The sequence below is a fragment of the Taeniopygia guttata genome, chromosome 3, assembly GCF_048771995.1.
Source record: "Taeniopygia guttata chromosome 3, bTaeGut7.mat, whole genome shotgun sequence".
In the NCBI taxonomy this organism is placed as follows: Eukaryota; Metazoa; Chordata; class Aves; order Passeriformes; family Estrildidae; genus Taeniopygia; species Taeniopygia guttata.
In genome coordinates, this window is record NC_133027.1 from 37,702,270 (window position 1) to 37,715,700 (window position 13,431).

The 13,431-nt window shown below is 42.5% G+C and overlaps 1 protein-coding gene and 1 long non-coding RNA gene across 8 annotated transcripts in view; one reads left to right on the forward strand and one right to left on the reverse strand.

The window, feature by feature from the left end:
* Window positions 1–12,213, reverse strand: part of GABRR1 (gamma-aminobutyric acid type A receptor subunit rho1) — a 29,671-nt gene extending 17,458 nt beyond the window's left edge. Inside the window, exon 1 of the mRNA XM_012572683.5 lies at window positions 12,053–12,213. Coding sequence (XP_012428137.5) covers window positions 12,053–12,174 — 122 coding nt within the window. The 5' untranslated portion in view covers window positions 12,175–12,213. The remainder of the gene's footprint in view (window positions 1–12,052) is intronic.
* Window positions 7,609–13,431, forward strand: part of LOC115494283 (uncharacterized) — a 57,151-nt gene continuing 51,328 nt past the window's right edge. For 6 of the 7 annotated variants that reach the window (XR_012054959.1, XR_012054960.1, XR_012054962.1 and 3 more), the window contains exons 1-2: window positions 7,609–8,327; window positions 8,798–8,913. This is a non-coding gene — a long non-coding RNA (uncharacterized lncRNA). Of the gene's footprint in view, window positions 8,328–8,723; window positions 8,914–13,431 lie in introns of all 7 variants that reach the window. The other variant, XR_012054961.1, reaches the window with a different exon arrangement.

A 13,431-nucleotide genomic window follows, 5' to 3' on the forward strand; every position in this document is an offset into this window, starting at 1 on the left:
TTTCTGAGCTGGGAACATTCCAAAAGCCAATAGTATGGGAAGGAAATTCATCCTGCTGCTGCCACAGAGAAGCACACAACCAGGTCAGGAATGGGCATGTTGGGCTGTAGCACTGACTTACCCTGAAGTGAGGCACTGGATGAGTAGGATTTTTTTTTTCCCATTATCTACTTCTTTTTTACCATTATCTACTGCTTCATAGAGGAATTCTAGGAATAAGTGCACAGACTTATGTGTTTGGGAGAGTCTTTGGGCCATGCAGCATCATTGCCATTAAAAGAAGCAGCTTCTGCAGCACTGCTTGGACCTGCACAGCACACAGCAAAACACTTACAAATGGAAAATGCACTTTCTGGAGTCTTCTGCCTTGTTCTACATCCTCTTTGATATGTCTCACTGCTGCCTGCTTCTCATCTGCTGGCTGTCAGGAAGTAATTTCTTGTGTTTTGGGGATAAGCAGATTCTGGCAACAAGCTGACCGATTTACATTACTTTAAGTGCCCTAGTAAACTCTTGGCTGTTCAGGAATAATGCTGGTATTTGAACAGGGATGAAGCAGGCCATGTTTTTGCAATTTCTAATTTTCATTTCCCTTCTAGGTCTTATCATGGTGGCTCTGTCCCTATTCTGCTTGTCAAGGAAGACTTCAAGTCATGGCCATTAAGGATCCATGGCTAATTCATCCCCATCCTCTGCACCCAGCAACCCTGGGTGCTTCATTTTATTTTCTCCAGGTGTTTCTCTCTCGCCTCTAATTTTAACTTTATCTCCCTGTCACTGACAAGCATAAAATGTCCCCCATGCTCCATCTACTGCAGGATACTGTGTTCATTAGAGCTTTGGTTTGGGTATTTTGCTTCTTTTTGCCAGTCCTGTTCCCCTTGTCACAGCTCTGTGGTGGCAAAACTTTTACCTGTTACCCAGTTACTCCAATTTGAAGCCCCATTTCTTTCTACTCAATAAATATCTTTTCTGCTCTGGTTCCTGGGAAGTCCTCTGCTGGCTCAGTGATCAATGGCAGTTCCATCATGGGACCCCATTACCCCTCCTGTCTGGACTGTGAATCAATGGAAAGCTGCTGTGGCTTCTGCTGTTTCTGGATGTTTGCGGTCAACAGCCTCAGCCAGGAGATTCAGCCCAGACATTGTGCACAGATTGCTCAGCACAACTGGCTGGGAGTGTCCCTCCTGCCTTCACTGGGGTGATAGGCTCCTTAAAACTAAACAGTCATCCCTGAGGTAAAATACTCTGAATCATGAACAACCCTTTTTTTCCCCACACACAATCTTTTATCTCCAGCAGTTACAATGCCAAAGGCATTTCGTGTCGCATGAAGCTCACAGAGATGCTTTGTGAAAAAGCAACAACTGGAGCAGAGTGGCTTTTATTCACAGGGCATTGCTAGAGTAACTCTTGGGCCCTTGATGGCAGCTGGGGTGATGCAAAAAGTCATTGCCCCAGATCTACCCACTTCTTCAAGGGTCCTTGAGATGCCTCTGCCCCAAAGTCTGAGGCTTGCTGGGGCTGGGAGTCAATGATGTGGCTGAAGTGTAGGATAGCTGGGGAAGAAAATCAGCCAACCCAGATCACTACTGCTACAGACACAAGGCAAAAGGAAGTTACCCTTTTTGTATTTTAAAGCATGCTATTTCCTATTGCTCTAATAATCACCCCAACACAGCAAAAAGGCTTGCATGGTTAGGGTTAACAGTGTCTGATTTTCAGAAGAAACAGTCCAACCATGATATCTGAAGGTCCCAGCAGGCATTTCCAAATGCCCAACTTCACAGAACAGGTGCTAGATGAATGTCAGGTGCACACTCACAATGCGCACCAGAAACTCCACAGTATTCTTCATCTTGGAAATAAGAACTTTTGGAAGCAACCAAAACAAATGTGAGAGGTCACTACCTGTTGTAGCATTTTAGTTTGCACATGTTACTTCTGCAATATGCATTTCCCGCCTGTAATCTCACAGATCAGCCAATACACAGACTTCCTCACCACTGGTGCAAAGCAATGGGGGATATGGAGCTAGTTGAGCCAGTTTTCAGCAGGACTTCTAATTGGAAAGTAAAGAAAGTGATACAAGTCCCTCTTGCCTGCCAACCATGCCATGGCACTCGAGTCTGGGCCCTCCATCCCTGTGTGAGCAGGGGTGGACAGCTTGTGCCGTGCCTCCATCCTGCACCAGCTATGCTGCACAGACCTCATGCCATGATGGGCAGGGGAATGCCAGCACCCATGTTCTGCTTGGTCTTCCCATCAAATTACATCTGGGCAAGGCAGGAGAGGGCAGCGGAGGCGGCACAAGTCCCTGTGGGGAACAAAGTCTTGGCAGGATGGACATGGGGTTGGCAAAGGTGTATTGGTACTCTAGAGATCTGTGAGAAGAGTAAAAATATTATTAAATAGCTAGTAAATGCCTACATATTTGACTAGGCTTTGATCACCCTATTTTACGACCGGTTAGTGACTGCGGGTCATGCGACATCAGCATCCTGTTAAAGGCCAAAAGCAGACAGGGGAATGCTGGTTTAGGGAATGGAGGAGAAGCAAAAAGGAACTGGGGATTGTATGCACAAGCATACAGGAGGTTCCTGCAGGGAAAAAGTAGGGCAGAGACAAAGGGAGTTGGGATCTGCAACAGCACCTGTGCTTTGGGTGAAACTGAGGAGAAAAGGTGGGCAGAAGTGGGGAGGGAATTGAGGAATGCCAGAAGATATCAAAAGGAGCAAAGAGAGGATGCATCAGACTCAAACAGTGCTTCATTATTTTGTGGGATGACTCCTGGGGCACAGAGAGCCTGGACAGTCCCTCATGAGTAGTGATGTCCCCTCACCTGGACAGAGATAATGTCCAGCTCCTGGAGACATGCGAGCCTTGCTGTGCTAAAGAATTTCCCAGCCTGTGTCCCAAAGGAAGAGTGTTTGGAGTGAGGAGCTCACAGAAAGTTCCTCCATAGCGTGCCTTAAGACTTGCAAATGAATTGGGAAGGCTTCTCAGCAAGCAGGAGATGCTGGTGAACAGGTGGTGCAGCAGGTCCAGGTGAAGACTGAAAAGTTGTCCAGAGCCCAGGGAAAAGCTTTGCAGAAGGAGGAAAAGTGAGGTAGCTAAATGGGAAGAAAACCCACCCAGCACCTGAGGGAGGAAAGAGCAAACCTGAAATGGGAGGAAGCTACTTTTACCTAGTGACATGCACTTCACCAGACATGATCCACTGTGTAACACATTAATTCCCCCGGGATAATGTAGGATAGAAACCCAGTAATTTGTACTCAAATTGAGAGACTTGCAAAGCCATGAGCTGTAAACAAGACTCTAAGAAATGAGGAAAATTTATCATTAAATGTTTGGGGTTTTTTGCATTTGTCAAGCCCTTATTTGTTTGTAATTATTTTGGACCATGTGCCCATATGATTAATAAGTTTAAAGATTGTGAAGAAAGGTGATACATTGCTATTATAATATATATTGTTAAATATATGAAAAGAAAGGGGGAATAGCACTATTTTTGATGTTTACATTACGAAATCTGAGAAACTCTCGGATTCAGGGCTCTTCTACCATATTTTTTTGATGCAGAAACTTGAATGGGACTCCCATTTAAATCCATTATTACTTGAATACAGGTCAGTCTCAGAATCCTAAATATGCAGGAGACATACATACATCCTTTAAAAGTTGCACTTCTTTTGCTCTTTGCCTGGACATGAACACTGACTAAAGATGAAAAGGGAACATATGTACACATATTGATTACTCACAGAAAAGTCATGCTGCCTGAGGTCTTGACACTGTACCTGATATTGCACAAATGGAAGTGCCCCTATATAAGTTGTAGGAATTGCATGCAGTGCAAGGGTGTTTGTTAGTTTTGTGCTACATATGTTGAAAGGAAGAGTTGGAGGAAGCAGAAGGTCCATCCTGCCAGCTAGGATGAGGCAGGCATGGTGCCAGGACTCAGCCAAGTGAAAAAGAGAAACAGATGAAGGGAAGAGGCCAGGACTAATGGGGCAATGCAGAACATGCTGAAAGCTTTCATGTCTGACCCAGTCCTAGAAGAAAAGTTGACTTGCAAGCACAGTGTAGGTGAGGGAAGGGCATTTTAAGGAGTATTTAGATAGCTGAAGGTATTTAAGTCAACAGAGGCTGATGGCATTTCCCCAGGAGCACTGGGACTACCAGCTGCTACAGACTCTGAGCTGTAAGTCATCACCTTCAAGGACTCCTCAGAGATGGGTGATGCCCCTGGGAGAGCATGAGGGTGAAAATAATACCTGGTTTTAAGAAGAGTACAAAAGAAGAAAGTTGGAGCTTTGAGATCTAAAAATAAATTGTGACAAGCTCAAGTGATCCATTGGTTTGCCCCTCCCCCAGGGAATGAGATTATAAAGATCAGTCAATGTGAATCTTTGCAATAATTGACGTCAAGCCAGTCTAATGTCCTGTCTGATGGTGTAACTGGCTGCCTTAGTGTAAGCAGGAGGAAAAGCAGATTTGAGTGAGGTTTTTAGTATTTCATTACTAAACAAGGGAAATAGGGTTGAGATGGAACTGTGACTTTGAACATGTCTGAAGTACCATGGTTAATGTGATGCCATTAATTTGCTGCTGAGAGACACTAAACAACATTTCACAGATTTCATCCTGGAAGTAGCTGATCAATATTTTCAATAATAAGACAGATGACAGAATTATAAAACTCAGGCATGAGGGCATGCTTGAAAGAGAAACAGGCATTTGGGGATCTAAGGTCACAATTCAAAGCAGCCACAACATGTTGGAGAAAAGGTCTGATGTTAATACGACGAATTTCAATAAAAGATAATACTAAGAATGACATGGAATATGGAGAAATAAATGTATAAATGATGAATAGGGACTAATTAGGCAAAAAAAATATAGAATTGTAATAGAATAGAACAGAAAAAGTAGAATTGTAACAATTCTGCTGTTGGAGCAAAGTTAAGAAATATTCATCTTGGCACAGGACCAGAGATAGATTTAAAGTAAATGGATTGAACAGTAACAAGTCAAAAGGCTTTTACCCAGAAGAAAGCCAAGTAAGAAACTGTTCAATCAACTGTCATTGGTGACACAGGACTGGGAGGCAACAACTTTCCACTTCTTTGGAACTCTAAAAAGCTACTGACTGTTCCACTGGACTAACTAGCTACAAAGATAGAAAAAACCACCAAAAGTAGACACCAGATAAATATAGTAAACATTGAAGAAGAGTTTTCTTGAAGGATATTATGCCCTTTAGAATTATGGAAACGTTAAATTTGGAAGAGAACTGTAAAATCATCAAGACCAGCCATCAACCTGGGACCACCACCATGTTCACCATTAAACCATGTCCTCAAATGCCATATACATGTTTTTTGAACATTTCCAGAGATGGTGGCTCCACCACTTCCCTGGGAAGCCTATTTCAGTGCTTCACAACCCTTCCCATGAAAATATTTTTCATAATATCTAATCTAAACCTCTCCTGGTGCAACTTGAGGCCATCTCCTCTTGTCCTGTCACTTGCTACCTAAGAGAAGAGATTGGTACCTACAACCTCCTTTCAGGCAGTTGTTGTAAAATAATGGCCTTCTCTAAAATGTTAGCGGCCTTGTAGACAAGACTGATCAAGATCACACATTGTACCTCAGATTCCCAAAGAGTGTTGACAGGTTCTTCTCATAAAGAAATCAGAAGTCAGAATGAAGCTCCCCACATGTGTATGGTTACAAAACAAGAAACAGAGGAATTATGGAGAGTTTTTACCATGAAGAAAGTTTCCCAGTGTAGTCCCATGACACCTGTGATAGGATCACTGCTGTTCAATAGCTTTATAAATTATTTTGGATAAAAGGGTAATTACTGGAAACAATATTTACTGAAGATATGTAACTATTCAAGGTAGTTAAAATCAGAACTATGGGTGGAGAATTGCAGCAGACTCTCATGATTTCAGAAAAATTCAGTGCTAGCAAATTCAGAAAAGTGTACATTCATTTCTACTTTGTATTTTTAATTTTTTCCATTTTGCCTTCAGAAATGATGTTAAAATAGTGATGGCCTCCAAACTGTCACTGCTAAGGAAGTGTCACTGTGCTATTTCTTGGCAAACATCAGTGTAATGATGCACAGTGATCAAGAGGACAAACAATGGTTCAGCATTATTGGGGACAGAGCAGCAAACCAGACAGAGGCATTTCAAAGCTGGTAGCAACACCAAGGCACGTCAACATCTCACATATCCAATGTCCATAGCCAGAAAAAATAGCAGAGTAAGAGGAGAGATCTTGGAGGTGGAGAAGCCTTCCAGGCATCCTGAGCAGGGCTCTCAGAGTGGGAAAGGAGAAGATGGCCAAGTGATAATGGTGCAAGCATATGGATTCAAGAGTAGCTTGGTGCAGGTGGGCAGGAATCTGTCACTCAAGACTTTCTGCAATGCATAGCAAGGAAAAGAAACTTGAAAGAAAGCACATAAGCATGGCATCACACTGTGAAATTCACTCTGAAATCAGTGAGTGCTTTCACAGAAGTGAGTTTGCAAGGTGACTGAGCATATTTTGAAAGAAAAACCATCATCATTTCAGATGTGAACTCAACCCTGCAATGATAAAATCAATTTATATGCACCCAGGAAGGAAGAAATTACCTTGCAGCATCTTTGAATTGGTTTGGGGTTGGCTTTTTTTTTTTTTTTTTTTTTTTTTTTTTTTTTGGCTAGGCTGCACACAGCCCATTATGTCTCCTCACACCAGCTCATAAAACACATTGTAGTAATGGTGGGCCAGAAGAAAACATGAAGCTGCTGATCCTGAGGAATTTGCAATGTTGCCTGGAGCTTCTACCATTAGGGGCCATGTAAGGTTGCAGAGTACTTGGGTGTATGAACATAGCTACAGAAGTGCCAGTAGAGACTGTTCTGCCACAAATGAAACAAATAAAGTTAGGAAGCTGTGTGGCACATACACCCGAGATAAATTCTAGAAGGGATGAAAGGAGGTTGGTGATAATGATGAAAGTAGAAAATAGAGTTTTCAAAGCATCATCACTTGCTATGAGAAGCAGAGGGGGGACACTTCTGTCTGGTCCAAGAAAATGTGCCAAGCATAATTGAAATTTCTGGAAAGAATGACAGGGGTGAAAAAGCAAATGAGAGAAACAGTGAAGCAATAACAAAAAATAAACTAATGTATAACAATATAAAGAAGAGGAGCATGGTTAGAGGCAAGAAAAGAGTTTGGAGTAAGTCACAAAGTGATACGGAGTTGAAAGCAACAGTGTAAATCTTAGCAGATTTATGTGACAAGGGCAAGGGATGTGGCTAGGGAAAAAAATTAGGTAGGTGGGACACAGGGACAAAATAGAGAGAACTAGCTTATTGAAGAAGAGGAGAAAACTTGCATAAGGGAAAGAAAAGGAGTGAAGGAGATGAAGAAGAAAGGAGGAAAGGGGAAGGCAAGTTCATAACTGGGAGATGGAGAGATACCACTTGCACTGGCCTGAAGTCCACACTGGCCTCTTGTTCTCCTGAGACCCAGCACTGCTGGAGCAAGTGGTGTCCAGACACAGCTCAAACTGATCCCAGAAAGCAATGCTCACTGGATCTGGCTCACCACTGATAATGTGGCAATGCCTTCAACAGGCATTTTACAGTCTTACCATGCACTCCACAAATCTGATCTAAAGACAGCTTGCATTAGCAAGATTTGTTTATGCAAATGGGTTGCTATTTGGAGATAAGAGTGAGGCAAAATTATTAGTAAGGGAATGGTAGGGACATGACAAACAACATGAAGTGAGTCTCTTAGGTAAGGTTAAACAAACATGATCTCTGGATCTTTTACAATGAAATCTCTTCTGTTGAGAGCCATTTGTCTGAAAGGTGGTTTTAATGCTGTCCAGGGAGATTTTAGTGTTAAAAGAGACTTTTTTCCCCCTCCCTAGCAGTTAGCTCTGGCAGAACAACATGGCTCAGCTCCAGGTCTGTTCTTTTCCCATTGCTCATCCTCTCTAGTAGATTCTGCAAGTCTAATTAGCAACACAAGCTTTGGCCCTTTTGTTGACACAATGATGTTTTGACTTTTACTAAGCCTTTGCATCATTCTAGTGACCCCCCTCTCCGCCTCCCTCCGAAGCCTGGTGGCCTTCCAAGAGCCTGAGCAGTTGGGAAAACAGCAGACAGCTCTCTTGCCAGTGCTCCGGAACTCAGCTCCTCTCTGTAGGAGTTTTGGCACTCTGAACCTAACAGGCATAAAAAGCCTTGCAATCCCTGCAGGTTTTGCACACAGCTGACTGCAAACTGTGAACGTGTCTGCAAGGTGAGAAAGCTTTTATTTTTATATTGCTGCTCTTTGAAGTGAAATTCCTTTGAGGTGATTTGTCCTGGAGATTAGCAAAAGTAAGTAGTTGAGTCTTTGACTGGCACAGAGATATTTTTACAATGAATTACAATATTTGAAGGCTCTGTAGTAAGTCCCATGCAATAAAGCTATCTACTGTATTGCTTTCACTGTGACTATCTGTATACTTTAACCTAGACTGCTTTGCCATTTTCTTGTCACACTATGTCCTAAAGCCTCAGCAGCTTTATTTAAGGAATTATTTGGGAACTTTATCAAAATTCCTGACATGCAAACCCAGTCCTCATAAGACTGTGGTGTATACATGAACTCTCATGAACAAAGCCTCTCCTGTCTGCTCACTCTTCTTCACAGCTCTTATGTCTCATGCTAGAATGGGGTACCTGCAGTGACAAAAATTGTGACAGAGAAAGTGTCTTACCCTACAGCTCCCCATATACTCCATTTGCCACATCTCTAGATTGTGAAGGCTGTGGATGTGAACTCAGCTGGATTTGAGCAGGTGAAAAGAGAAGGCCTAGAGCTGAAAACTGCAGATCCAGAGGCGAGTTTTAATTTGAAAGCAGAGTTCAGTGCAAGTAAGTCTCCTTGGAAGAAACTGATACACAATCCAAAGAAACAAATTAAAGCCTATGTATTCCTCCATCAGCTGCACCGTGAGAATCAGGGGCAAAGCTGGACACGTCTGCCAGGGACAGCAGGATGCTGGCAACCCACCAATGTGGCAGGTCTTTACAGCAGGTGCACCTGCCATGTGCCAACACCGGTGGCTGGCACTGAGCCCTGGCACTAGGGCAAAAGGATGATCTTGTTGTTCTGTAGGGATTCTGGGGGCCAGGGAGGTCATGGGTGCAAATCAAGCCATCCTGAGCATCTTGTGATGGTGTGGATACAGTCTTTTCCATGTCAAATAGATTTTCCCACCAATCCCCACTGAGGTCTGTGTCTTTCTTCAGAAAGAAAAGACTATAGTGGATGGATGGATTTCCATCCTGGTCCTTACCACAAGCCTTATGGAGCAAGAGATAAGAGTGTTCAGAAAGGGGTAAAGAGGTCAATTACTCTAACTTCTCCTCCTGCAAAAAGGCTGGATGTTGAAGGGAGGGGGAAACAGAGTCAAATCCAAAATGTTCAGGAGCAATGTTTTCTGCATGTTTTTCTGACGTAATATAGCACCCTCCAATCTGTTTTGAATCCAGCATCTAACTCTGTGATGGAAAAAGACATGGACTTTGATTGTAGTGCCAAGGAATCATGCCTAATTCAAAACTGTTTTATATAACCAGCATCTTAACATCTAAGAGACCACCCCATGAGAGCAAAGAGGCTTGGCTGGACCTCTGAGATGAGGTGTTCTGCTATACACAGATGCCTGGCAGTGTTTGGCTTCATATCCCACTGGAAAACCCTGACTGCAGTCATGGGGAGGTCAGGGGGAGGTCAGGGGGATTACCTCTGCATACAGCACCTGCTGGAGGGCTGTACAAATACTGTACCTAGTCCTGATGTCAATCTTGAAAAAGCAGTAAAGGGACGAAGGAAAACAAGCAAATGGCTGGGTCAAAGCTTGGGAAACATTCCACACTGAGAAATGCAAGAAGATTTATCTCCTGAATGTATGTAAGCAGAGATGAATTGGAGGCTTGGTCCTCCTGCAAATACCTCGATGGAGAGGAGACAAGATAGCACAGAACAGGACACAGATGGAAGCCAGAGTTAAAAAATACCTGCAATCCTGTTCTGAATTTGACATTGAAGGTCTGGTACAGAAGGGTTTGTTGTTTGTGCTTAGGAGGAAATCCTAAGGTCCTGTGGTCATCCTATGGATGGCCATAATAATCTTTTTTTACCTTACATGGGTGTCTCACAGGCTGTCCCATCAAGGCAAAGTGGGCACGGTGCTGGGCGCCATGCTGCTGATGGACAACCCTACAGCCACAGGCCAGCTTTTTTCCTCTCTCCCCATCAGCTCTCCTCAAACTCATTGTGCCCTACTGAGGAAAAGATAGGCCAGAAATGCCCTCCCAGGCCAGCGTGGGCATGCTGGGAGGGCAGTGGAGCCAGTTCTCCAGAGCCACATCACCTCAGGGCTTTCTGATGGGCTTACCCTGGAACAATTACACCTTATATGCAAAGTATAGGTGAAGAGGCAGCTCCTGCATTTAGTGAATAGGTATTTCTTTTCCATTTTCACACATTTTTAACACTTTTCTGCTTTGATTTGTTATATTGTCACTTCATTGCACTGACACTCTTAAGCATTTAGTGCACTATAGAGCTTTCCTTAAAGATGACAAGCAAGAAAATGGCTGTGTGTGCACATTCCTCTTGTCTGGATGCTTCCCAGCTCACATGGTGGTACCTTGCTTTTCACCTCCTTTATTTGCTACAGCCAACACATCGTCTCTGCTGTCACTGTCATGAAGCCTCATCAAAAAAAGGGATTTTGTGCCTTTCTTGTACCCATACTGTCACTGGTAATGCATCCCCTGGGGCCTGCTCATGAAGAGAGCACTGCATCCATTTTGCCAGTTATAACTCCATGGAGGTGGTGCCACTGCTAAAGCCACTTCCTACGTATCAAATGGTTCATGGATGCCTGAGGACTGCCTGGGACACTGCAGTCACTCTGTAAGGTGCCCCTCACCTGCTACAAGGGGCTGCAGGAAAATAAGCACTTTCCATCCCTTCTACCTTTCAGCTGTTTTTTTCTGAAGGCTAATAAGAGTGGTTTGAATTCCTCAGGACTGTGACATTCCTGCATTTCCATCCCTATACACTTTATAGGACTGATGATGATATGGAGCCTTTACAGATCAACACTATAGTAAAGCAGAGATGATACAGGTTCAGTTTGTCACAAGTAGAAGTACACAGCATTTAAACAACATTAAATGTGTCAGCTATATTCTTACATAAAAAAAGAAAAAGTATTTTTTCCTCCAGGTGTAACTTGTTTTGTGCCTGAACATAAAAATTCTCACACAAAGTTCCAAATATTTCCCAAATAGAATATAAATAATCAGAACTCAGTTGTAACAAAAACCTTTCCTCCACTCAAATCCTCCTAAAATGGCTGTCTACAAGATAGATCAAAATATCATATAGTCATTCTGTAAGAGAGAGATAGAGAGACAAAGAATAGACAATGTTTTAGATAATTTTAGCATATTAATACTATATACTGAATGCTCTTTCTAGTTCTTCTGATAACTGACCATTGCCTTGCTGAGAGACGTTATTTTTTCCTTTTATAAGGTCTATAAGACAAATTACATGGAAACAAAAAAACAAATTCTGAATGTTTTCATCTGAGATCTCAAGTCTATTTAATCTTTAGTGAATTCAACAATTCTCATGGACCTAAATTTCATTTTCACTTTCATGTAAATATTCTATCACATTTTAACTACCACAAATATAAATACCTCTTTTTTGGTACCCTTTCAAACTTTTAGACACTTCAGAAACCTATTTTTTGAAAGAAGCAGTGATTTTCACTGTAGAAAATGCATTAAAACTTACTCTTTGGCAAAAGAAACTACAGAAAATATTTTTGCCTGAGAGATCTGGCAAAAGTCTGCAAATGCAAGCTGAAATTATCTGTTAGCCATTTTATCATCACCCAAAATATTGCATTTATCCAAACTATAGCTACTTGAATATAAAAACATGAGACTCACCTGCCTTTTTTGTATACCTCATGTATTTCTTTTCCTTGTCGGTGGGTTCTGCATTCAGTGGATAAAATCCATCCCCACAGCAGGAGGAAGATGCTAAAATGCATTTTATGGACAGTCAACATGTTACCTGAAGGTCCTGTATCCAGAAATAGTCCATACAAGAAAAAGAAAACCTAAATGTAGATCCTGTTTCTCTTTTTAAGACATTATCGGTCTGATCGTTATTGAAAGGATGTTTACTCATACAAAAAATCATCCTGCAGTATTTAATCTGGACAGTGGGGAAAGCAATTTCCACTAAACCTATAAATCCTCCTACGTCAGATGGCAGGGATTTTCTAGCAGTGTTGAATTCACGTATTCCCAGACAACAATTATTTTTAGTCCCAACAGGCTATTTTACTAATTGGTTTAAATTGAGCCCTGTTCAAATACCTGTGGCACATATATAGATATATTTCTGCCTTGTTAAGAGAAGTAGTGCATTTGGTCAGGTAGATGTCATTGGTAATTCTTTAATCACCAAACTTATCTATATAGCAGTAATATTTGTTAAAAGCACTGTAATAAATTGAAAAGTATTAATAAACATATATAAATTTACTGGAAGAAAAATTTATTTAGCTCTACAAGCAGCATTTGATCCTGTATGGTCTTCTACATTATTTAGTATCCAGTGGTGCTGTGGCCAGAGTGGTCAGTGCTTTCACGACTTGTGCTGTGCTGAGCACCATGTCTGGGAAGTATCCTGGTTCAGAGGAACACTGGGAAGGACAGAATGGGGAGATGGTTCTGCCCTCTGCACAGGGATGTTTGGACACATCCTGCCAAAATTGAGCCACAAACACCCACCAGAGCTGCAGGAGAACTTGGGGGCCTGGTGTGTCAGGTCTCATGTGGCTAGCAAGATACTCATTTGTGGTAAAGAAAATAAAATGACATGGGCAGAAATAGGACTGGTCAAGACAGCCACGCTGCCCATCAGTTTGGAGCTCATACCCTCCCTGTACAGCCCCCTGCTCCGTGTTCACCCTCCTTCTCCTCTGTGCCCCCCCCAGGGCCTCACAGCTCTGGTTCCTACTTGTGCCTTCTCATGGAGACCTCACCTGTGTCCTGCTGACACCACCAGCCTTGTCCCACCTCTGGCTCTTCTTCCTCTGCCTGTTACCCATGCATTTCTATTTCAGAGCAGTTTGTCAGGTCACCCGTTTCTTTCTAGTAATTCGGGAAGCAGATCTCTACCTGGCCTAAGCTGCTGTGGCTTTACTGACTTTGGTGAGCATTTACACTACTTTGGGATCCATGGGAACAACACACTGAAAGGCACTAACATTTCATTCAATCAACGAAGATTCAACTTCATGATTTGCAGGGATAAA